This window comes from Salmo salar, chromosome ssa20 (genome assembly GCF_905237065.1).
Source record: "Salmo salar chromosome ssa20, Ssal_v3.1, whole genome shotgun sequence".
Classification (NCBI taxonomy): Eukaryota; Metazoa; Chordata; class Actinopteri; order Salmoniformes; family Salmonidae; genus Salmo; species Salmo salar.
In genome coordinates, this window is record NC_059461.1 from 67706362 (window position 1) to 67733685 (window position 27324).

Sequence of the window (27324 nt, forward strand, 5' to 3'; positions counted from 1 at the left end):
GAGAGACGCCACTGTATACTGAAGTGAATGTAGTGTGTGTGACGTAGTGATTGAAGGCTGTCTGTTGCAATTGGTGTAGGATTAAAGATGGGCCATTTTAATGTTAGTCACTAGAGATATTTCAACAACAATCAAAATCACAGTTTGTCTTGTTGAAGTGGTTTATTTACAAATATATCAAATGAAAGTGTATATGCACAACCACCAATACTACAACTGAAAAAAGCAGGCATATTTGTCACTAGTCAGTCATGTCTACATTACAAAAATATTAACCTATTTTCTATTTTACAATATCTACAACAAATTTGATATCACACACAAACATTCCTCATTGTCTTAACTTGTTCAGTATTATCTAGATTGTCTTCCATGTGCACCAGAAATCACAGATGTACGTTTTGACATGCTTCTCTTAGGCCCTTTAAGGAGATGTTGCCAGTTATTAACTTGTAACAGCGACTTCATGACAAAACACATCAATAGTCAGTCACACCGTGGTACCGTTGCTGCTAGTCACCTACTTAAGCAGACATCAGAAACAAAGGGGACGGCATCTATTTACTTTGTACCAGTCAACAATCATTTAGCATCCTTTCAACTTCTTTACATCAGCCTCTGGCCCGGCAGCCTCTTTTCAGGCTCTGCTCTTGTGCTTTATTTTGCTGTGAAGTCATTTGTTAGCATTTATTTACAGTGCTGTGAAAAGGTATTTGCCCCCTTTCTGATTTTCCAAATGTGTACAAATTTTTATACTGAATGTTATGAAATCTTCAACCAAAACCCAATATTAGATAAAGGGAACCTGAATTTACAAATAACAAAAAAATTATAATTATTTATTAAATTAACAAAGTTATGTAACACCCAATTCCCCTGTGTGAAAAAGTAATTGCCCCCTTATACTCAATACCTGGTTGTGCCACCTTTAGCTGCAATGACTGCAACCAAATGCTTCCTTTATTTGTTGATCAGTCTCTCACAACGCTGTGGAAGAATTTTGGCCCACTCCTGCATGCAGAACAGCTTTAACTCAGCAACATTTGTGGGTTTTCAAGCATGAACTGCTCATTTCATGTCCTGCCACAACATCTCAATTGGGATTAGGTCTGGACTTTGACTAGGCCATTCCAAAACTTCAAATTTGTTGCTTTCTAACCATTTTCATGTGGACTTGATTGTGTGTTTTGGATCATTATTTTGCTGCATGACGGATGGCCTGACATTCTCCTGTAGAATTCTCTGATACAGAACATAATTCATGAGTCCTTCTATTAAGGCAAGTCATCCAGGTCCTGAGGCAGCAAAGCATCCCCAAACCCTTAAACTACCAACACCATTGGTATGAGGTTCTTACTGTGGAATGCAGTGTTTGGTTTTCGCCAGACATAATGGGACCCATCTTGTCCAAAAGGTTCACTCAAGTTTGCTAAGAAGCACCTGGATGATCATTAAGACTCTTGTTCTCTGGACAGATGAGTCAAAAGTATAACCTTTTAGACAACATCGGTTCCATTATGCCTGTCAAAAACCAAACACTGCATTTCACAGTAAGAACCTTATACCAACAGTCAAGCATGGTGGTGGTAGTGTGATGGTTTGGGGATGCTTTGCTGTACACACGGGCATTGGGTGTTGCATAACATTATTTATGAAATAAGTATGTGATTGCTGTGTTATTTGTTCACTTAGGCTCCCTTTATCTAATATTAGGTATTGATTGAAGATCTGATAACATTTAGTATAAAAAATATGCAAAATTAGAAAGGGGGCAAATACTTTTTCATAGCACTGTACATAGTCCCTTCAGATGTGTAACAGAAGGTTGTGGGTCACAAACCGCTTGAAAGAGATTCTGTACCACACACTTTTTGGGAATTGGTCTGTGGGCTACTGTAATCTGAAACGGGATCTTTCTGCACTCTTTTCAGGTCCAGGGCGGTTCAAGGGTGGAACACGAGCCAAATAAATCCATGTCATCCTGGAAAAAGAGAGAGGAGAAAAGCACACATGGTCATTAGTAATCTATCTACCTAACATAGGTCAGGCAGGTACCGAGTCGCAACATCAGAAAGCTCAGCTGGGATCGCTGCCTGGCCTTTTCTTTGCTTCTTGACTAGTTCCAGTTTCCATGGACACAACACTGTCCCTGCCAATCAAAGGGAGTGCAACAGTTGTGGTAAAATAAGTGTATGCGTGTGTGTGTTTGAACTATGCTGTTAGGACACAATGTCTCTGTCCTGATGCTTCTGTGTTGTAGCTTTCTACTTGACTGTGTTTTTCTGGGGCTTCTGCTGCTCTACTCTGAGCTCACTCACTGGATTCCATCAGTTCAGACAATCTGCTCTGGCTCTGAAGCTCCATTTAGCAGATACACACTCTTTATGGAAAAAGCTTCAGTGTATCTGTTTTAATGGACTCGACTGTTTCTTATCGCTGCAATTTCATATTAAACAGGTATGCTATGTAGAAGAATTCTAAATCGTTTTTGAGGGGAAGGAGAAGCAGCGATTTTTCTTTACAGCGCATTCCTTTCATGTCATAGTTTACCTAAGGCCTTCAGTTTCCTGAGCTTAATAGTGTTTGCACTCATATACTTTCCTCTTTTCTTGACACAGTGAAGAATAGTGTGTTACTGTGTTTGTTAATCGCTCATTGGCTTGGTTCATGTATAACTACTGGGAAAGCTTACCCTAAGTGAGCATCTGAAGTATGTTATACACCAAGCATCGCTCAATTTCAAACTGTATTTACAATGAGGATCATTCTGTGTGTGTCTGCATTAAAGTTCATACAGTACAGCAAGACACCACTGACCTTCCAGTGAAGATGGCTGCTGCTTTGGAAGGAGGACATCTGTCAGGGCACCAGTCTTCTCCTGGCTCTGTCTAGCCTGTTCAGTTGATTTCTCCTGTGTGTCCTCACTTGACCTGCACCCCTCCTCTTCTTCCTCGTCTTCCTCACCCTCTTCCTCTCGGTTGCAGCAGGGTGGTCCCAAGCTTTCGGCACAGTCGGGGTTCTGCATGAGCAGCCATGTCTCGTCGGCCTCTCTGGAGATGCAGGGCTCTGGATATGCTTTCAGATAGGCCAGGACATTCTCCTCACAGAGGTTCACGCCGCATCTGAAAATGGAGACCGTGTCAGCATCATAAATCTCTCCCAGTCCCAGCTGTAATGATCCAACCACAGTCCCAGGGAGGCACTTCTCTGACAGTAATCTCCCAAACAGACCCAAAGTTAACACCATAACAAGATTGTTTTTGGCCTTGTCCGTGTTTCTCTTCCTGTTCTGAACCAGAGGTGTGTAAAGGAATGTTGTTTGGTTTCGCAAACATTATCCACCACAGAAATGGTTTACTGTATGTCTGTCTACACTTCTAGGTCTTTCTGGGAATCCAGGAGACATGATGTCAAGCAATATCAGTTGCTGTACTTGTTACTGGTTCTTTTGACTCATATTTGGGCACCCATGTACTAGAATAGATGTTGATTGGTGTTGATGAATTATGATGGTGTTGAACAATGTTAAATGATGTAGATCGGTGGTTAATTAATGATGGTTTTGAGTGGAGGTGAGGTGAGTGGTGTTGTGTCATGCTCCTCACCCCTCGTTGAGGCTGATCTGGGACTGGAAGGGGCTGGTGTCTCTGCTTCGGCCCAAACAGCAGCTTTCATCACAGCACAGGGAGGGGATCAGGTGCACTGGGCCTGGAGATCACACAGGAAAAAACGTGTACCGACCGCCAACCATCAGAAAGCATGGATGACCTAGCCAAGAAGCCTCGCCATACAGCGATGCCAGTACCATAGTGATACAGTCAAAGACTCCACACAACTTGACAGAGTGACCGGCTTGAGAACCAAGGCTCATAAAGAGTGATGTGAATGTAGAAGCCCACCAGTAATAGGACCTACCACAGGTGTGGCCTGGCCCGTGGTGACACTGGCAGCATGGGCGCTGAGGGAAATCATGGAGCCTCCGTCGGTCCAGGCACGACAACTCTGCTCCACTGTATGGACTGTCCTGGGACCTTAGAGATGCTGAGGCAAAAATACACTTTCATAATGGAGACCCTAAACAAGTGCAAGATAGCAGCTGCTATATTTCTATAGCAAAGCCACCTGTTGGTCCCAATGCTGCACTGAGATTTCCACAACATTGTAATAACTTATTTCAAGCTCAAGTTGGTCACCCACCGCTGGGCTTCTTCTCCAGCAGCTGTCTCTTGAAGTAGATGACACAGAGGATGAGTAGGGCCAGCAGCACAGTGGCCAGAGCGCTGCAGATGACTGCTGCCAGGGCCATGTCCCGAGGGCTGGTCACCACCGGGGGGATGGGGACCTGGTTCACCCGCCCGCTGCCTGCAGGGGCAGAGATAGAGACGGTGAGAGAGAGACAGTAAATATGAGCAACAAATGTCACCACTGTATTTCTTCTGACATAATAACATGGGAATTTACAAGGGAAGTTGTAAAAAGGAAAATAAAATATGTTTTTTGAACTGTCTAGTTTGAGAACGACTACATTTTAGAGTCGACTGTGTCATAACCTTGCTAGTAAAGTCTGGCCATAATTGAAAACAAGTATTTTTCTACACCTGAATTATGTCTCCTTTCTAGGTCTATGTTTATTATTGGTATGTAGTAGCTGTCTTTGACCCACTGAGTCCTCCAAGGAGACAGAGGCTCAAAGAAGAAAGCCTGGAGTAGATTCTCTCTCTCACTCGTTGCTCGTTCTCTCTCTCTCTCTCCCTCCCTCCCTCCAGAGGATGAGTTATTACAGTCATTCTTCCCCCTACCCCAAGGCCCTCTCATGCCAGTCAGACAGCCCATCATTAAGTCTGTGCAGTCTGGCCAGACGTTTGAAACAAGCCTGGTGTGTGTGCGCACATTTGTGCACGTGTGTTTATCCCATTACTGCAACTGCTGCCGCTGTCCTAGGCTAGCCCCCAGGGAAATCTGATGTCACTGTCTAGGCTCCCCACCCCAAACTGTTCACACACTCTCACATCAACGGACCTGGCCTTGAGGACAGCTTCTCATTAAACACTTTCCCACGAATATGGAACATCGGGGCTTAATTTGCCAGATGTCATAACAAATTAGATACAATCTCCTTATGCTAAATTATGATTCAATGACTAAAATGTAATGATTCTTTATCGGATATCACTACCTGCTTAATTCCTCAACAAAGCAAACAAACTTTGTTGAGGAATAATTTGGTACATGACGAATGTCTCGTCACAAGGTAAACACGTGCAATAAGGCCACTGATATTATTTCAACAAGCAACAGAGGTATGATTGTATTATCTGTGATTGTAATTTTTGGTCAATATTACTCTCTCTCATCACAACAATTCTTATAGAATTTAAAGTGAGTTATGACCTGTGCATAGTTGGAGTGTAGGTTTACATAGAGAACAAACAAAATACCTAAAGTAATAATTTTCCTACTATGAAAAAGTGACTGGCTACTCGCTCCCCATAGAGAAACTAGTTATTGTGTGAGATCTGTTTAATATCTTTTTAATTTGAAAAATATTTTTCAATAGGTCCCTTCAATCGCTGTTAGCTTTTTAGTTCATTAATCATAAATCATAAAGAAAGTGGGTTTGGCCTTTTCAAATTCAAGAGCCCTTTGTTATGCAATGTAAACATTACTTTAGCATTGGCCAATGGTTTTATATTCCAGCGGGATAGAGGATAGGGGATAAGGGTATTTGTACATTCCATCTGAGGAAGAAAAAAATCCCAAACTGCCAGCGAAGCTTAAAATTTCAGTTTGACCCGGGGGCTAAATAAATAATCATTTAAATATTTCATTGTAAACAAACAGGTGATAACGGCTTATTAAAACAAGATTAGGACGTTTCAGAGGAGATACTGTAGGTCTTAAACTGTTATGACAGAAACCAAGTGTCGTTTTCTAACAGTTTTGACAATTGAGTCAACAGGAATGCACTGCTCAGATCAAGGCAAATACATAAATTACACAAGGCAGTTTATATAGCGGAATATAACTTGATATAGGTTGACATGATTTTGTGAGGATACAGTAACATTCTCCACGAAATCAAACAACTTGAAAAAAAATCTTTGGAATGTGCTTCCTAATAACATTTTGTAACGTCCTCTATCAAAGTAATCCAAAATGACTTGCTGAAAGATTTGACTGAACACCTAAACCCATGCTTACACCTACACCCATGCTTACACAAGCAAGGCACCTCATTTTCTCACCATGGTGCAGACACCCTCTCAGACGTTTTCTTCCACTGTACAGTTGTTGAGACCCAATGTCAAAGCCGTCCCACCTCTGATCCAGTCAGCCCTCCCCACTCCCCTCTGCAGCCAGCTGTGTCTTCCCCACACCCCAGCCCAGTGGCAGCCCTTATCACTCCCAGACAGCTGCAGAAAACACAGATTAAGGCTGGCCCATTGAGGAGACCTCACTTGCTGATCGTATCAACACACCGCACTCTGCCAATAAACTGCTTGTTTTGATATATGCTCTCCTCTCTCCCTGTTGACTTTTAGGAATGCCAAACTTAAAGTCATGGCCTTATGTATGACAGGCCACAAAGAGACAGGGAACCACCAACCCACTGGGCACATACGTCAGTTCAACGTCTAGTTTTGAAATCAACAAAAAATGGTAAGGTAAGGTGAAAGAAATACAAAATTCTCTTACATTGATAACTTTTTTCAAATCAGTTTCCACATTGATTCAACATTATCACATTCCTTTTTTGGATTGAAATGATGTGGAAACAATGTTGATTCAACCAGTTTTTGCCAAGTGGGAAGTACGAATGGCCCCTTCTGAAAACTAATGATGACCCCCATCTGCATACATCACTTGTGAAACTTTGGAGATTTTGACTGGAATGACTTCCCATTGCCAAAGAGGTATGAGCCCTCCACAACCAAGAGTTTGTCTTAGGCTAAACAGATCTTCCTATCATAAATACAGCCAACACCCCTTTTAGTGTTGCAAGAAAAACAAACTAGCATTGCTATGCAGTTGTGGTTTTATACATTTGCAAGGATACATGATTACGGCAGTGGTGAGGAGTTTTGTTGCTCTGAGCGTAAACACGTCACATGTCAAGTCTTGATTGGCTCTTGAGTGACTTTGTTTTGGTGGAGTTGATTTTAAGGGTTGACCGCTCTCATTTGGCATGCGTTGGTTTGCAACTCAATCTAGATAATTTCCTGCATGCCGCTAACGCTGTACTTTTGTACAGTCAGTGGTTAGGAGACATGGCATGAACCTTTAAAGTGAGGAAAGTAGAATAAAAGAAAGGTTGAAATAAAGTTGTCTGAATGTAACAAATTGAGAGAAATGAGGATGGATATCAGTCGGGTCATGAGTTTTAGGGTCTTGAGTAGCCCTGGCCACATGCCCTATCTCTAGGAAAAGTGTTACAGTTGTATGAAGATATGATAAGAGTCTGCATTGTCTTTCAACAGGCTGACCTGCACGCTTGTGGAATTTGCATCGGATTGCTTCAAACAAAATTTAACTGACTTCCTTTTGTGTATGCTGTGAAATCCTGGTTTGAGATATGGCCAAGCAAGGCTCCAACACCATCATTAAGTTTGCAGACAACACAACAGTGGTAGGCCTGATCACCGACAACGATGAGACAGCCTATAGGTCGGAGGTCAGAGACCTGGCCATGTGGTGCCAAGATAACAACCTCTCCCTCAATGTGATCAAGACAAAGGAGATGATTGTGGACTACAGAAAAAGGAGGACCGATCACACCCCCATTCTCATCAAATTGGCTGTATTGGAGTAGGTTGGGAGCTTCAAGTTCCTTGGTGTCTACATCGCCAACAAACTATCATGGTCCAAACACATCAAGACAGTCGTGAAGAGCGCACGTCAATGCCTATTCCCCCTCATGAGACTGAATCGATTTGGCATGGGTCCTCAGATCCTCAAAAGGTTCTACAGCTGCACCAACGAGAGCATCCTGACTGGTTGCATCATCGCCTGGTATGGCAACTGCTCGGCCTCCAACTTCAAGGCACTACAGAGGGTAGTGCGTACGGCCCAGTACATCACTGGGGCCAAGCTTCTTGCCATCCAGGATCTCTATACCAGGCGGTGTCAGAGGAAGGCCCAAAAAATTGCCAAAGACTCCAGCCTCCCCAGTCATAGAATGTTCTCTCTGCTACTGCACGGCAAGCGGTACCATTGCGCCAAGTCTAGGTCCAAATGTTCTCTCTGCTACCGCATGACAAGTGGTACCGGAGCGCCAAGTCTAGGTCCAAAAGGCTTCTTAGCAGCTTCTACCCCCAAGCCATAAGACTCCCGAACAGCTAATCAAATGGCTACCCGGACTATTTGCATTGTCCCACCCTCCCCCATTTTTACGCTGCTGCTACTCTTTGTTTATTATCTATGCATAGTCACTTTACATCTACCTACATGTACATATTACCTCAATTACCTTGACTAACCAGTGCCCCCGCACATTGACTCTGTACCAGTACCCTCTGTATATAGCCTCGCTACTGTTATTTTATTGTTGATCCTTAATTATTCGTTTTTCTTTTTTTCCTTTTTTTACTTCAGTTTATTTTAGTAAATACTTAACCAACAATGCAGTTAAGGAAAAAAGTGTTAAGGGCTTGTAAGTAAGCATTTCACTGTAAGGTCTACACCTGTTGTATTTTGCACATGTGACAAATACATTTTGAAATGATTTGATTTAAAGTGCCAAAGAATATTATCTGACCGTTAAGCTTCCAACTTATATAAAAGGAATGTCAGGGGGTGGAACAAAAAACAGCTTATAGCCAAAGCAATGATTGTTTTTTCTATTACCAAACCAACAGACTAAATTCCCATTTGACCTTGGCGTAAATCTGTTTGGAATGAGTAAAAAAATGGCAAAACGGTTCTGGAGCTGGGGATTGGGGGGAATACGGTCGGCCTCTCGCCAGACAACTAATACAACTCTACCATGACACAGATATAAACAACAGCAGAGGAAATACATTAAAGCGACTGAAGGAATCCATAAAACACAATCTCATTTTTACTTTGCTCCAGAAACTGGCCGGGAGACTGAAGTGCCTCCCTGCACAGCTGCAGCTTAGCCCAGGGCCAGTATGGCTAGAATGATGTGCCCTTTAAGTTTTCACCACCGTCCACAAGATAAAACCGGAGGAAGAGATATGAAGACTTTCAAACATTTGGAAGCATTCCACTGAGATCCCTGTAGTAACTACCAGCTTTGCTCACAATGGCCATTTTGTTTCATGGGCCTCTGCAATCAAAATGGCAAGCCAGACAGCCAGCCAAACAGACACACAGACAGACATGCATTGCTTAGATGTCCCAAGGCCCATGTTCAGGGTGATTACATATGGTTTAGTCATATGTAGACTCTCTTACTAAAATTGCATGCTTTATAGTTATTGCTTGAAAATAAATATTTTGGTAGTAATGGTAGTAATAAAACTACCTCATATTGAGGGTGGGACACAGCTTTACATACTACATTTGAGCAAACATTTTTACATCCCCAGGAAGAGCAAATGTAAACTGAGTTTGTGAGTTCAAGTTGTCTGATATCCTGGAGACGTCTTCATTTATCTAACAGAGGGGTGCTAGACCTGGCTGGACGGCTCATACACACAGGCTGCCAAACCTTCTCAAGGAACAGCTGTGGCCTCCACAAGCATCAGGAAGTCACACTCAATTACCAAAAGGTATAAGTTAGCTATCCCACTCTCTCTGTGTGAGTGCCGAAAATCATAAGGCTCTACTTAACCACTGGTAATGGCCGGAAAAAGGTGGCTAATGAGATGTAGTAGTGGCCTACTGGAATTCAATACGCTGCTTTATGAACAAAACCCCCTTTAAGAAATGCTTAATAGACCTCCGTGGATACATAGAAAGTGCTAGCAAATTGCACTACACAGTTTAAGAATGTCCTCTCTGAAGATACAGTGGAAGTCGGAAGTTTACATACACTTAGGTTGGAGTCATTAAAACTTGTTTTTCAACCACTCCACAAATTTCCTGTTAACAAATTATAGTTGGCAAGTCGTTTAGGACATCTACTTTGTGCATGACACAAGTCATTTTTCCAACAATTGTTTACAGAGAGATTATTTCATTTATAATTCACTGTATCACAATTCATTGGGTCAGAAGTTTACATACACTAAGTTGACTGTGCCTTTAAACATCTTGGAAAATTCCAGAAAATTATGTCATGGCTTTAGAAGCTTCTGATAGGCTAATTGACATCATTTGAGTCAATTGGAGGTGTACCTGTGGATGTATTTCAAGGCCTACCTTCAAACTCAGTGCAGACCTCCTCAAGTCTGGTTCATCCTTGGGAGCAATATCTAAACGCCTGAAGGTACCATTTTCATCTGTACAAACAATAGTACGCAAGTATAAACACCATGGGACCACGCAGCAGTCATACCGCTCAGAAAGGAGACGCGTTCTGTCTCCTAGAGATGAACGTACTTTGGTGCGAAAAGTGCAAATCAATCCCAGAACAACAGCAAAGGACCTTGTGAAGATGCTGGAGGAAACCGGCACAAAATTATCTATATCCACAGTAAAACGAGTCCTATATCGAATTAACCTAAAAGGCCACTCAGCAAGGAAGAAGCCACTGCTCCAAAACCGCCATAAAAAAAGACAGACTATGGTTTGCAACTGCACATGGGCACAAAGATCGTACTTTTTGAAGAAATGTTCTCTGGTCTCATGAAACAAAAATAGAACTGTTTGACCATAATGACCATTGTTATGTTTGGAGGAAAAAGGGGGGAGGCTTGCAAGCCGATATATTGAAGCAACATCTCAAGACATCAGTTAGGAAGTTAAGCTTGGTCGCAAATGGGTCTTCCAAATGGACAATGACCCCAAGCATACTTCCAAAGCTGTGGCAAAATGGCTTAAGGACAACAAAGTCAAGGTATTAGAGTGGCCATCACAAAGCCCTGACCTCAATCCAATAGAAAATGTGTGGGCAGAACTGAAAAACGCGTGTGCGAGCAAGGAGGCCTACAAACCTGACTCCGTTACACCAGCTCTGTCAGGAGGAATGGGCCAAAATTCACCCAACTTATTGTGGGAAGCTTGTGGAAGGCTACCCGAAATGTTTGACCCAAGTTAAACAATTTAAAGGCAATGCTATCAAATACTAATTGAGTGTATGTCAACTTCTGACCGACTGGGAATGTGATGAACGTGGTACCTTCAGGCGTTTGGAAATTGCTCCCAAGGATGAAACAGACTTGTGGAGGTCTACAATTTTTTCTTTTTAGGTCTTGGCTGATTTCTGTTGATTTTCCCATGATGTCAAGCAAAGAGGCACAGAGTTTGAAGGTAGGCCTTGAAATACATCCACAGGTATACCTCCAATAGGCTAATTGACATAATTTGAGTCAATCAGAAGCTAATAAGCCATTGTGGTACAGTGAATTATAAGTGAAATAGTCTGTCTGTAAACAATTGTTGAAAAATTACTTGTCATACACAAAGTAAATGTCCTAACCGACTTGCCAAAACTATAGTTTATTAACAAGAAATGTGTGGAGTGGTTTAAAAACAAGTTTTAATGACTCCAACCTAAGTGTATGTAAACGTCCGACTTCAGCTGTACATCATGTGGCAATGCGCTCTCTTATTCCATTCAAGACCTAACTAAATAAGCATGATGTGATGCAATCATTTCAACACTGGTCCACTACATGACCAAAATTATGTGGACATCTGCTCATCGAACATCTCATTCCAAAATCATGGGCATTAATATGGAGTTGGTCCCCCCTTTCCTGCTATAACAGCCTCCACTCTTCTGGGAAGGCTTTCCACTAGCTGTTGGAACAGTTCTGCAGGGACTTGCTTTCATTCAGCCACAAGAGCATTTGTGAGGTCGGGCACTGGTGTTGGGCGATTAGGCCTGGCTCACAGTCGGCGTTCCAATTAATCTCAAAAGGTATTCGATGGGGTTGAGGTCAGGGCTCTGCAGGCCATGGGGGCATTGTAATGCTGAAACAGGAAAGAGCCTTCCCTAAAAAGAATCATCTAGAATGTCTTTGTATGCTGTAGCGTTAAAAATTCGTTACACTGGAACTAAGGGGCCTAGCCCGAACCATGAAAAACAGCCCCAGACCATTATTCCTCCTTCACCAAACTTTACAGTTGGCACTATGCATTGAGATAGGTAGTGTTCTCCTGGCACCCGCCAAACCCAAATTCATCTGTCGGACTGCCAGATGGTGAAGCGTGATTCATCACTCCAGAGAGCGCGTTTCCCCTGCTACAGAGTCCAATGGCGGCGAGCTTTACACCACTCTAGCCGACGCTTGGCATTGCGCATGGTGATCTTAGGCTTGTGTGCGGCTGTTCGGCCATGGAAACCCATTTCATGAAGCTCCCGACGGACAGTTCTTGTGCTGACGTTGCTACCAGAGGCAGTTTGGAACTTGGTAGTGAGTGTTACAACCGAAGACAGACGATTTTTACGCACTATGCGCTTCAGCACTCAGCAGTCCCGTTCTGTGAGCTTGTGTGGTCTACCACTTCCCGACTGAGCTGTTGTTGCTCCTCGATTTTTCCACTTCACAATAACAGCACTTACAGTTGACCGGGGCAGCTCTAGCAGGGCAGACATTTGCCAAACTGACTTGTTGGAATGGTGGCATCCTATGACGGTGCCACATTGAAAGTCACTGAGCTCTTCAGTAAGGCCAACGTAACCGTCCGAGGGGGGTTTCAACTCTCCGTTACGACGTCCCCCATCTGCTAGCCTGCTGCTAGCCCCGGCTTGCTAGCTGTCTGAATTGCCGTGCCTCCAGCTCGCCTAGCTACTCACTGGAGCCTATGATCACTCGGCTACACATGCCTCTCCCTAATGTCAATATGCCTTGTCTATTGCTGTTTTGGTTAGTAATTTTTCTCTTATTTCACTGTAGAGCCTAAAGCCCTGCTCAATATGCCTTAGCTAGCCCTTATGTTCCACCCCCCACACATACGGTGACCGCACCTGGCTTAAATGGTGCCTCTAGAGACAAAACCTCTCTCATCATCACTCAATGCCTAGGCTTACCTCCACTGTACTCACATCCTATCATACCCTTGTCTGTACATTATGCCTTGAATCTATTCTTCCGCGCCCAGAAACCTGCTCCTTTTACTCTCTGTTCCGAACGCACTAGACAGCCAGTTCTTTTAGCCTTTAGCCGTATTCCTATCCTACTCCTCCTTTGTTCCTCTGGTGATGTAGAGGTTAACCCAGGCCCTGCAGCCCCCAGCATCACTCCCATTCCCCAGGCGCTCTAATTTGTTGACTTCTGTAACCGTAAAATAATTGGTTTCATGCATGTTAACATTAGAAGCTTTGTTTTATTCACTGCTTTAGCACACTCCGCCAACCCGGATGTCCTAGCCGTGTCTGAATCCTGGCTTAGGAAGGCCACCAAAAATCCTGAAATTTCCATCCCTAACTATAACATTTTCCGACGAGATAGAACTGCCAAAGGGGGCGGAGTTGCAATCTACTACAGAGAGCCTGCAGAGTTCTGTCATACTATCCAGGTCTGTGCCCAAACAATTTGAGCTTCTACTTTTAAAAATCCATCTTTCCAGAAACAAGTCTCTCACCATTGCCGCTTGTTATAGACCCCCCTCGGCCCCCAGTTGTGCCCTGGACACCATATGTGAATTGATCGCCCCCCATCTATCTTCAGAATTCGTACTGTTAGGTGACCTAAACTGGGACATGCTTAACGTCCCGGCCGTCCTACAATCTAAGCTAGATGCCCTCAATCTCACACAAATCATCAAGGAACCTACCAGGTACAACCCTAAATCCGTAACCATGGGCACCCTCTTAGATATCATCCTGACGAACCTGGCCTCTAAATACACCTCTGCTGTCTTCAACCAGGATCTCAGCGATCACTGCCTCATTGCCTGCGTGCGTACTGGGTCCGCGATCAAACGACCACCCCCATCACTGTCAAACGCTCCCTAAAACACTTCAGCGAGCAGGCCTTTCTAATCGACCTGGCCCGGGTATCCTGGAAGGATATTGACCTTATCCCATCAGTAGAGGATGCCTGGTTCCTCTTCAAAAGTGTTTTCCTCTCCATCTTAAATAAGCATGCCCCATTAAAAAAATGTAGAACTAAGAACAGATATAGCCCCTGGTTCACCCCAGACTTGACTGCCCTTGACCAGCACAAAAACATCCTGTGGCGTTCTGAATTAGCATCGAATAGCCCCCACGATATGCAACTTTTCATGGAAGTCAGGAACCAATATACTCAGTCAGTTAGGAAAGCTTAGGCTATCTTTTTCAAGCAGAAATTTGCTTCCTGTAGCACTAATTCCAAAAAGTTTTGGGACACTGTAAAGTCCATGGAGAATAAGAGCACCTCCTCCCAGCTGCCCACTGAACTGAGGATAGGAAACACTGTCACCACTGATAAATCTATGATAATTTCATTAAGCATTTTTCCACAGCTGGCCATGCTTTCCACCTGGCTACCCCTACCCTGGCCAACATCTCAGCACCCCCTGCAGCAACTTGACCCCCCCCGCTTCTCCTTCACCCAAATCCAGACAGCTGATGTTCTGAGAGAACTGCAAAATCTGGAACCCTACAAATCACCTGGGCTAGAAAATCTGGACCCTCTCTAAAATGATCCACCGAAATTGTTGCAACCCCTATTACTAGCCTATTCAACCTCTCTTTCATATCGTCTGAGATCCCCAAAGATCGGAAAGCTGCCGCAGTCATCCCCCTCTTCAAAGGGGGAGACACTCTAGACTCAAACTGTTATAGACATATCCATCCTGCCCTGCCTTTCTAAAATCTTCGAAAGCCAAGTTAATAAACAGATCACCGACCATTTCGAATCCCACCGTACCTTCTCCACTATGCAATCTGGTTTCTGAGCTGGTCATGGGTGCACCTCAGCCATGCTCAAGGTCCTAATCTATATCATAACCACAATCGATAAAAGACAGTATTGTGCAGCCGTCTTCATCGACCTGGCCAAGGCTTTTGACTGTGTCAATCACCGCATTTTTATCGGCAGACTCAATAGCCTTGGCTTCTCAAATGACTGCCTCGCCTGGTTCACCAACTACTTCTCAGACAGAGTTCAGTGTGTCAAATCGGAGGGCCTGTTGTCCGGACCTCTGGCAGTCTCTATGGGGTGCCACAGGGTTCAATTCTCAGGCCGACTCTTTTCTTTGTATATATCAACGATGCCGCTCTTGCTGTGATTCTCTGATCCACCTCTACGCAGACGACACCATTCTGTATACATCTGGCTCTTCTTTGGACACTGTGCTAACAAACCTCCAAACGAGCTTCAATGCCATACAACACTCCTTCCATGGCCTCCAACTGCTTTTAAACGCTAGTAAAACTAAGTGCATGCTCTTCAACTGATTGCTGCCTGCACCCTCCCGCCTGACTAGCATCACTACTCTGGACGGTTCTGACCTAGAATATGTGGACAACTACAAATACCTAGGTGTCTGGTTAGACTGTAAACTCTCCTTCCAGACTCACATTAAGCATCTCCAATCCAAAATTACATCTAGTATCGGCTTCCTATTTCACAAAGCCTCCTTCACTCATGCTGCCAAACATACCCTCGTAAAACGGACTATCCTACTGATCCTTGACTTCGGCGATGTCATTTACAAAATAGCCCCCAACACTCTACTCAGCAAACTGGATGTAGTCTATCTCAGTGCCATCCGTTTTATCACCAAAGCCCCATATACTACCCACCACTGCGACGTGTATGCTCTCCTTGGCTGGCCCTCACTACAAATCCATCGCCAAACCCACTGGCTCCAGGTCATCTATAAGTCTTTGCAAGGTAAAGCCCCGCCTTATCTCAGCTCACTGGTCATCATAGCAACACCCACTCGTAGCATGCGCTCCAGCAGGTATATTTCACTGGTCAACCCCAAAGCCAACTCTTACTGTGGCCACCTTTCCTTCCAGTTCTCTGCTGCCAATAACTGGAACGAATTGCAAAAATCTATGAGGCTGGAGTCTTGTATCTCCCTCCATAACTTTAAGCATCAGCTGTCTGAGCAGCTTACCGAACACTGTACCTGAACACAGCCAATCTGTAAATAGCACACCCGACTACCTCATCCCCATATTAGTACTTACCCTCTTGCTCTTTTGCACCCCAGTATCTCTACTTGCACATTCATCATCTGCACATCTATCACTCCACTATTAATGCTAAATTGTAATTATGTTTGCCTCTAGGGCCTATTTATTGCCTACCTCCCTACTCTTCTACATTTGCACACACTGTACATAGATTTTTCTATTTTTATTTTATTTAGTGTTATTGACTGTACGTTTGTTTATGTGTAACTCTGTGTTGTTGTTTTTGTCGCACTGCTTTGCTTTATCTTGGCCAGGTTGCAGTTGTAAATGATAACTTGTTCTCAACTGACCTACCTGGTTAAATGAAGGTAAAATTAAATAAAAAAAGGCCATTCTACTGACAATGTTTGTCTATGGAGATTGCATGGCTGTGTGCTCGATTTTATACACCTGTCAGCAACGGGTGTGACTGAAATAGCCAAATCCACTCATTTCAAGGGGTGTCCACATACTTTTGTATATATAGTGTATTTCGAAACATTGCAGCTACTTTTCATCTTGAAATATGTGGATGGAGACTTTAACTTAAGAGGTTTTCAACAGTCCATGATAATGGAGCGATGATGATGGGTCGTATTGTATGGTCCCAGCTAAAATAATCCAGTTCTGGCAAGACCGACTATTATGCTAACAGTATCCATTTCAACATTTATGGGCCTGGTTGTAAAACTAAGCATTTATTTGAGCAATAAACATAGTTGGCTGGCTCAATGAGACTTTACTGTATGAGCTATGATTTTCTCCATCCATTGGAGTTGTGGTTCTGATTACTCTAAGGGCCTTGTGCTGGCATGTTTTAGATGAAGGTGCAGTATGTGAATTTGTTCTTAACTGACTTTCCTAGTTAAATAAAGGTTAAAAAAAATAATATAAGAAATAGTGTTTTTTTTATGGCCTAACATGTTCTTGGGGTCTTGACTGTACTTTTAGCATGGAGTTCAATAGTTTTCTCAATGAATGATGTTCTCAACTTCTCATTCAAGCTACGGATAGTACTTATAAACTGATGTTACACAAGAGAGTGTGAGTGCTCACAGTGTGGTTCATATGGAGGTGGAGGGTCCCCACATGGTATGCACTCCATATCTTGGAATCCGCTCAGCTTAGTTTTCCTGTAAAACCTGTTAAACACAACATAGCATTGGATTATTATGAAAGTTCTCATAAATCTGCTTAATTGATTGTATGAGGTAATGAACCAATACTTTGACCATTATCTGTAGTAACAGAGCAGTAGTTCACTAGTAGTAGAAGTAGAGTAGTTGTTGTAAGAGATTAAGCCCCTCCCTCACCCGGGCAGACAGTCTCCGCACACAGCATTGCTGGTGGTGGAACAGTTGCCCTTCTGGAAGCGGTTGTTCAGGCCACAGTCCAGGCAGGGCTTGCACTTCTGCAGGCTCCGGTCCTCTTTGTAGCGGTTGCTTCTGCAGGACACGCACCGGGCATCCTCTCCGTAACCAAAGCCACATTCCTGGAGGGATTAACAGGAGAAATCCCCCGGGTGAGAGGTGGGGCTGGGGGCAGCTGGAGAAAGGCTCTGAATGTGGGATACCAGGGTGTCTAGAATTAAAGAATGATCTTGGCTTCCAAGATCGTAAGGGAACAATAGTCCAAATCTTTTGAGAGTCCATCTTACACTGGCAATAATCCCCCTGACTCTCTCAGAATCAATGAGGGGCCTTCCACTGCAGGCCCCAGAATGGCCAAGTATTTGAATGATAAAAGGCCCTCAGGGACACCCACTGTTGTATTATTGCAAGTTTATTGCTGGGTTTTTGTGTGATTGGTTCTTTCTGGAACAACTCAGCGAATGTCCTGGTGATTGAGAGGCCAGTGTATGTAGGCAACGCTTCAGTTAGCTAGGGGGCAGGGATTATGGAGAGGTGCACAAGCGTAAGAAGTTGAAAACCTCTCCTGGTCTCTACAATGGGACCTGCACTTAAAAAGCACAGCATCTCATTACTGAATGAGTGATCTAAAATGGAACCAGCTTAGTTGTCAGGCTTTAACCCCTACAGCGAATCCAAAATGGCAATATTACTAGACCCATATTGGATATATTATCACCCTGAATATATTATCTATATAACCTGAGTGTATCTGTTTACCATTGGATTAACGGGTACACCTTAATAAATGGGGACACGAGAATATATATATATATATATATATATATATATATATTAGTATATCATTATATTGTTTTTGCCAATCAGCCTGAGTACCAGTAGTTCTATTTTCTCTCCCATGCACAGGCTACCTTTCATTCTAGCCTGTGCACAAACTCTCATGGCTTTCCTCTAGACACACGAAAATATATCCTTTTCTGTTCTGTCTAAAAATATATAATGAGGTGTATGTAGTAGGTCTAGTGTTAATGTGATTCCTATTTGGTACTATATAGCATTTATTTGGCACACAGAGGCTGGCAACCTTGATTTCCTATGGTAATAGGAACATTTACATTCCTGCTGATCATCGCATCCCACACCAAGTAAAAGGACCCTGCTGGAATGACTTCAGTCATTTTATTGTCTGCAGCAGCTGCCCCCATCCACTGTTAAACCACTGTTACCACACTGCATTCCCAGGCGGGGGGGGGGCTCATATATCATTAACGTGAAGGTCAGATTCAAGCAGGGCACTTCTCTCCTCGACCGTGTCCCGTCTCACCGCCTGGGCATGCAGTAGCCCCGGAATGTGGGCACAGGAGCCCGGGGGTTGGGCAGACTGGCAAAGAAAAAAAGGGAGGCAAAGAGGGGATCCCATTATGGCCCTACAGAGTCAGGGCAGAAGATAGAGGAATTTGGCCATTTCAGCCAAACACATGAGACGACATTGGACCTGGGCTCTGGCCAGAGGAGGGCTAGGGCAGGGATGCAGCTGTTGTTGTGTGCTCTCCATATAAGGACCTTCACACCAGCAGAGCAGGGAACAGTGGAAAGGCGAGAGCGAGAGAGAGAGAGAGAGAGAGGGGAGGGGGATGATGACAACAGAAAGAAGGAAATACGGTTTGAATTTAGATTTGTGGATGATGTTGAACCCTGGAGCCTGAGTTTCTCCTAGTGCACGCCACGGAAGACTAGCCGCTGCAAAGCAGTCAGAGCAGAGCTGTTTAGAGTGGTTTTGGATGGAGGATCATCGTCCCACTTCCAGATGAAGGGGCCCTAGGAGGATTGATCCCCACAAAGCTGGGTGCTGGCAAAGACTCTCTCCATGTGGCAATGCATGGCAGGAGAGGGTTGCCACGTACACGGGCCAGGCTAGGGCACAGAACAAAAGGAGCACTCAGCCAACTTGTCCCCTCTCCACCCAGGCAGTGCTGTAACATCCAGGAATTATCTCTTTCAGTCTTTTGGCATGAATAACAAAGGATCAAAACAAGGTCTAACACCCTGACCTGATCAGGTGTCTAATGTGAGAAAACATCTCAGATAATTGCATGGAAACACATTTTGTTTTTACAATAAAGATGCTGTCAAGGTATCCCATTTTGGGATGCAGCCAGGAATCACATAATGCTACAGTCTCATTTAAATGGAGCTAATGGGTATAGGCAAATTAGCTTTCAAGTGTGTCATTACTTCCATGGGTTTAGGATGATCTAGCCTCAAAGTGAGCACAAAAGCCAGTGCTTACTCATCTCATTATACTCCTATCTCCAGATCTAGTTTTTGGTGAGAATACCAAGCAAAACAGCACAAATGTAGAGCTGTGTGGAGGGAAAAGAGAGAGCTGGATAGCTGGGGTTAAAGTATGTTCAGACGGGGAGAGATCAGCAGGGAATCACAAGAGTCTCCAGGGGGGCCAGTCATCTGATCCAGTAATGAACAAGCTCGGAAAAAAATGTGAGTTTGTTAATGCAGTGTGCCATCTAACGTTCCCCACACACTGCCACACTCTTTCAATGTCTAGTGTCTACAAATCAAAGACTGGTTGCCTCTTTGCCAATGGCTCACTGCAAAGTTCCCAGTATGCATGCACTATATGTGGGGCAGTCACTCATGTATGTATGTATGTATGTATGTATGTACAGTTGAAGTCGGAAGTTTACATACACCTTAGCCAAATACATTTAAACTCAGTTTTTCACAATTCCTGACATTTAATCCTAGTAAATATTCCCTGTCTTAGGTCAGTTAGGATCACCACTCTATTTTAAGAATGTGAAATGTCAGAATAATAGTAGAGAGAATGATTTACACTGCTCAAAAAAATAAAGGGAACACTTAAACAACACAATGTAACTCCAAGTCAATCACACTTCTGTGAAATCAAACTGTCCACTTAGGAAGCAACACTGATTGACAAATGTCACATGCTGTTGTGCAAATGGAATAGACAACAGGTGGAAATTATAGGCAATTAGCAAGACACCCCCAATAAAGGAGTGGTTCTGCAGGTGGGGACCACAGACCACTTCTCAGTTCCTATGCTTCCTGGCTGATGTTTTGGTCACTTTTGAATGCTGGCGGTGCTTTCACTCTAGTGGTAGCATGAGACGGAGTCTACAACCCACACAAGTGGCTCAGGTAGTGCAGCTCATCCAGGATGGCACATCAATGCGAGCTGTGGCAAGAAGGTTTGCTGTGTCTGTCAGCGTAGTGTCCAGAGCATGGAGGCGCTACCAGGAGACAGGCCAGTACATCAGGAGACGTGGAGGAGGTTGTAGGAGGGCAACAACCCAGCAGCAGAACCGCTACCTCCGCCTTTGTGCAAGGAGGAGCAGGAGGAGCACTGCCAGAGCCCTGCAAAATGACCTCCAGCAGGCCACAAATGTGCATGTGTCTGCTCAAACAGTCAGAAACAGACTCCATGAGGGTGGTATGAGGGCCTGACGTCCACAGGTGGGGGTTGTGCTTACAGCCCAACACCGTGCAGGACGTTTGGCATTTGCCAGAGAACACCAAGATTGGCAAATTCGCCACTGGCGCCCTGTGCTCTTCACAGATGAAAGCAGGTTCACACTGAGCACATGTGACAGACGTGACAGAGTCTGGAGACGCCGTGGAGAACGTTCTGCTGCCTGCAACATCCTCCAGCATGACCGGTTTGGCGGTGGGTCAGTCATGGTGTGGGGTGGCATTTCTTTGGGGGGCCGCACAGCCCTCCATGTGCTTGCCAGAGGTAGCCTGACTGCCATTAGGTACCGAGATGAGATCCTCAGACCCCTTGTGAGACCATATGCTGGTGCGGTTGGCCCTGGGTTCCTCCTAATGCAAGACAATGCTAGACCTCATGTGGCTGGAGTGTGTCAGCAGTTCCTGCAAGAGGAAGGAATTGATGCTATGGACTGGCCCGCCCGTTCCCCAGACCTGAATCCAATTGAGCACATCTGGGACATCATGTCTCGCTCCATCCACCAACGCCACGTTGCACCACAGACTGTCCAGGAGTTGGCGGATGCTTTAGTCCAGGTCTGGGAGGAGATCCCTCAGGAGACCATCCGCCACCTCATCAGGAGCATGCCCAGGCGTTGTAGGGAGGTCATACAGGCACGTGGAGGCCACACACACTACTGAGCCTCATTTTGACTTGTTTTAAGGACATTACATCAAAGTTGGATCAGCCTGTAGTGTGGTTTTCCTCTTTAATTTTGAGTGTGACTCCAAATCCAGACCTCCATGGGTTGATAAATTGGATTTCCATTGATTATTTTTGTGTGATTTTGTTGTCTGCACATTCAACTATGTAAAGAAAAAAGTATTTAATAAGATTATTTCTTTCATTCAGATCTAGGATGTGTTGTTTAAGTGTTCCCTTTATTGTTTTGAGCAGTATATTTCAGCTTTTATTTATTTCATCACATTCCCAATGGGTCAGATGTTCACATACACTCAATTAGTATTTGGTAGCATTGCCTTTAAATTGTTTAACTTGGGTCAAACGTTTTGGGTAGTCTATGTAAACTTCCGACTTCAACTGTATGTATGTATGTATGTATGTATGTATGTATGTATGTATGTATGTATGTATGTATGTATGTATGTATGTATGTATGTATGTATGTATGTATGTATGTATGTATGTATGTATGTACAGTTGAAGTCGGATGTTTACATACACTTAGGTTGGAGTCATTAAAACTCGTTTTTCAACCACTCCACAAATTTTTAACAAACTATAGTTTTGGCAAGTCGGTTAGGACATCTACTTTGTGCATGACACAAGTCATTTTTCCAACAATTGTTTACAGACAGATTATATCACTTATAATTCACTGTATCACAATTCCCATGGGTCAGAAGTTTACATACACTAAGTTGACTATGCCTTTAAACAGCTTGGAAAATTCCAGAAAATGATGTCATGGCTTTAGAAGCTTCTGATAAGCTAATTGACATAATTTGAGTCAATTGGAGGTGTACCTGTGGATGTATTTCAAGGCCTACGTTCAAACTCAGTGCCTCTTCGCTTGACATCATGGGAAAATCAAAATAAATCAGCCAAGACCTCAGAAAAAGAATTGTAGACCTCCACAAGTCTGGTTCATCCTTGTACCACGTTCATCTGTACAAACAATGGTATAAACATCATGGGACCACGCAGCCGTCATACCGCTCAGGTAGGAGACACATTCTGTCTCCTAGAGATGAACGTACTTTGGTGCGAAAAGTGCAAATCAATCCCAGAACAACAGCAAAGGACCTTGTGAAGATGCTGGAGGAAACAGGTACAAAGTATCTATATCCACAGTAAAACGAGTCCTATATCAACATAACCTGAAAGGCCGCTCAGCAAGGCAGAAGCCACTGCTCCAAAACCGCCATAAAAAAGCCAGACTACGGTTTGCAACTGCACATGGGGACAAAGATCGCACTTTTTGGAGAAATGTCCTCTGGTCTGATGAAACAAAAATAGAACTGTTTGGCCATAATGACCATTGTTATGTTAGGAGGAAAGAGGGGGAGGCTTGCAAGCCGAAGAACACCATCCCAACCGTGAAGCATGGGGGTGGCAGCATCATGTTGTGGGGGTGCTTTGCTGCAGGAGGGTCTGGTGCACTTCACAAAATAGATGATCATGAGGCAGAAAAAATGTAGATATATTGAAGCAACATCTCAAGATATCAGTCAGGAAGTTAAAGCTTGGTCGCAAATGGCTCTTCCAAATGGACAATGACCCCAAGCATACTTCCAAATCTGTGGCAAAATGGCTTAAAGACAACGAAGTCAAGGTATTGGAGTGGCCATCACAAAGCCCTGACCTCAATCCTATAGAAAATGTGTGGGCAGAACTGAAAAAGTGTGTGCGAGCAAGGAGGCCTACAAACCTGACTCAGTTACACCAGCTATGTCAGGAGGAATGGGCCAAAATGCACCCAATTTATTGTGGGAAGCTTGTGGAAGGCTACCCAAAATATTTGACCCAAGTTAAACAATTTAAAGGCAATGCTACCAAATACTAATTGAGTGTATGCGAATTTCTGACCCACTGGGAATGTGATGAAAGAAATAAATCATTCTCTCTACTATTATTCTGAAATTTCACATTCTTAAAATAAAGTGGTGATACTAACTGACCTAAGACATGGAATTTTTACTAGGATTAAATGTCAGGAATTGTGAAAAACTGAGTTTAAATGTATTTGGCTAAGGTGTATGTAAACTTCCAACTTCAACTGTATGTGTGTACTGTATGTATGTATGTATGTATGTATGTATGTATGTATGTATGTATGTATGTATGTATGTATGTATGTATGTATGTATGTACTGTAAGTATGTATTGTTAGGAATTGTAGATTTCCTCAAGTGTGAAGAAATGCTGGATGAAAGACAAGGTGAAGACTTCTGTCATTTTCGTTCAAGGATTTAATAGACAGAAGAAACCAGTGCACAAGTGAGAGTTGTGGGGCTCGTAAGTAAGCATTTCACTGTAAGGTCTACACCTGTTGTATTCAGCGCATGTGACTAATAAAATGTTATTTGATTTGATTTGTGTGATACTCAGAAGAGCTCGAAACAATCTGACTCTCAAGGCCAGGTAGCTCGTTAAATACCATCCTGTTCGTTCTCCAAGTTCCTGGGCCCTGGTCAAAACTTTAATGACGGTTGTTGTCGAGACCACTTGGGTCAGAGTGAATCGTATATTAGCTATATCTGTCACTTGAAACCACTGGTGGCCCGGGGGTTCTACTTTTTAATAAAGGACATCCCTGATGCTTGGGTGGTTCCCTGAACGAAGAGCTAATAGGTTTGTGAAGTTGGTATAATTACGTTCCATATATCAGCCTTATTAGAAAGTCTCCCCACTGAGGTGCACTATTTACCTGCTCGGAGCTTCCCTACACTGTGAGATGGCTTCCCGCAACCACTTAGAATGAATGAGGCAGCCAATTATTAACCAGGACCCCAGGGCTCCGAGTATTCATGACTGTTGAACTGGCAGAGGCACATGAGGCCCACTGAAGCGTACCACCACTGACTGCATGTCTGTGTGTACCAAGATAAAAGGCAACCTGGTAGACAAGTATGTGTGCAACAGATGTTTATGAGAGGGAAATTTAGTATAAGATGGAAGTTTTTTTTTACCTGTTCTTAGTTGAGCATATGATTAAGTGATAGGAGGGAAAGAGCATTGCTAAACTAACGTTGCTCAGGGCCTTCCAACCCATTTCTTCACAGCCCACACAGAGCACCATGTCTTTGGCAAGAATAGTGATAAAAGGCATACCCCTCTCACTGTACAGCATGTTTATGCATGGTTTCCATCAAACAATGGAGACAATAACTTGGACAGGGAACTTGGGGAAAAACAATGGAATCCATTCAGCAACAGAGGGTCGAAGTATGGGTGTGACTGATTAAAGAGCGGTCTGTGTTCTACAAAAGCCATTTGGCCCTTTTCTCCATTAAACAGAGGAAGTCATAAATAACCTCAGTCCCCTGGATAAGATTCACTATTCTAAACACTGGAATCCATTCTATTCATGAACGGTTGTCTTTCAAAAAAAAGCTGTGTTTTTTTTACCAAGGGTATATCTTATCCAGAGATTATTCAGGTTTAGGAAGTTACAACATGATTTAAGTGGTCTGTTTGTATCTAGTATTATCATGGTTTTAGTCTCTTTCCTTTTTATAGATCAAGGGAAACAATGATACATGTTTTCCTTTCAACTGAGATGAAGCATGCTATAAACTCGTTCAACTGAGAGGGAATCATTGGGCCAACTACATTTCCCACAGATTTTTAAAGTCTGTATGTAAAGTGCAGTACATTTAAGGGCACTCATAAGGAGGTCATAATTTATTGATGTCTGAGTTTTACTGTCTATATAGCGTACATTATTAGGCTCCAAACCTTTGATAGCTCCTGCCCGGCGTCGCACTGCTTGCAGGGTTTACAGTTCCCATGCTGATCCTTATACTCCTGTTCCCTGCATTCTCTGGTCTCCTCCTCCGCTGTTACAGGAACCTGAGAGGAAATAATCATTTGATACTGAACAGCTAGTGATTCCTGCGTTTCATCACGCCTTTCATCAGTAAGAGATCATGTGGACTGAGTCCAGCGCGGGCGTAATCCCCCTACAACAGTGCCAGTATTTTACCCACTGGCTTTTACTCCTCAAACTATGTAGACTACTATATCTGTCCGTCCACACATTGATGTCCATGCCAGATCTGACAACAGTAATTTAAAATGGAGACTATTACATAGTCTATTATATGTGGACATTACAGATCGCAGATCGGACTATAAATGGCCTGTCAAACGCCTGGAATCACACTAGTTGGGTAAATTCAAAGCAGAAAGAACTCACCAGAGATGAGTATATTACATGTAACGTCAGTAGAAATAACCAGGTGTGCCCAAGTATCAAGGACATTTTGAGGGGCTACTGCAGAATGACTCTGGAAAAGAGAGAAAGATATAGAATGAAGATGTGAATTTCTTCTCTGTTCAACAACAAAAAACAAACATAAAGGAATACTGTGGAACCTCGGATTGCTGTCAAAAGCCCAATGTATGGCCAGTGAAAATGACCACAATACTGATGAGCAGGTAAATTATATTTGTTCTCAGCCACTTTCCTCCAAACAGGTTGACATAGTGACCAATCACAACATAGACACAACATACCAACTTTGCAACGTATTCAACTATGTTGTAACATTGTAACAATGTTTTTTATGAGCTAGTTGATATTTTCAGCGAGGACAATGATGGTTCATCCTTCCTCAAACCAGCCAGGGCTATGACAGAATGATCTTGTCAAAAGTCATAATATGTGTTAATGGTTTCAGTTTGTTGAATGTCTCAAAATCATATTGGTTACAAAACAACTGCAGCCCTCTGCACGTTTTACCTGGTATGTGCTGCTGTAGTCTGATGGGTTCTTAAATTGTCCTTTCCCTGCCTGAATGAGTGTAATTTCAGACAGATATCCACTCCTGTGCCTTCTGCATAGGTCTCCAGACCATTCCAGCCATGCGATGTGCTCTTTGCTCAACTGCGCTACTCCAGTCCAGGCGAATCCCCGGATTGAAGACAAAATCAGAGCGGAGATCAAAGGCAGGGATAGCTGCGATCTAAAGCATGTAATCTGATCTCTGATCGGCCACTAGGCCTACATCAAAGCGCAACCACAGGGTGGACACTACAGCTACAAACAGGTCATTATGATCATATGACAATAACCTCATGTCGATACAATTGCATATAAGATAGAGGGCTCATTAAAATGTGGAAATGCAAAGAGTTTGCAAAGTGCAAGGCGTCGAGATCTGGTTGTGTTGTTATTCTGCTTTGAAATGCGCTTCCAGCGCCGCCTCCCTCTATGCGATCCCTGGTCTGTTTGTTTGGTTTATCTGAGGGTTCGCTGTTTGATGCCAGGCTTGGGTTTGAAGTTGAGCACAGCCCTCAACATTCCCTTTCATCTGAATGAGCTGCAGATGCTATGACGCCACTCTGCTGTTCTGGGATTGGTCGGGCGGACTGTCTGCAGTTTTTTTTGAGAGAAAGCCAGTGCCAGAAAGTTAACAATCTGAAAGAGGCTGAGAGCAAACTGTCTCTACTTTATAGTGGACAGTTTGGATAAGATAGGCTGCAGTAGCTACCCTTTACGTTGAGAGTTTATGCAGGGTTCATAACCAGTTTATAAAGAGCTCATAAGATGT

The 27324-nt window shown here is 43.5% G+C and overlaps 1 protein-coding gene across 1 annotated transcript; it reads right to left on the reverse strand.

Moving 5' to 3' along the window:
* Nucleotides 1-147: 147 nt before the first annotated feature.
* Nucleotides 148-27059, reverse strand: LOC106581115 (tumor necrosis factor receptor superfamily member 19). The gene is made up of 10 exons (XM_014162870.2): nt 26514-27059; nt 25968-26058; nt 25508-25621; nt 17497-17675; nt 17240-17325; nt 4198-4362; nt 3916-4041; nt 3606-3708; nt 2818-3122; nt 148-1981 (listed from the first exon to the last, which is right to left on the reverse strand). The coding sequence occupies exons 2-10, from the start codon at nt 26031-26033 to the stop codon at nt 1977-1979; spliced, it is 1149 nt and encodes a 382-aa protein (XP_014018345.1). The 5' UTR covers nt 26034-26058; nt 26514-27059; the 3' UTR covers nt 148-1976.
* Between the last annotated feature and the right edge of the window lie 265 nt (nt 27060-27324).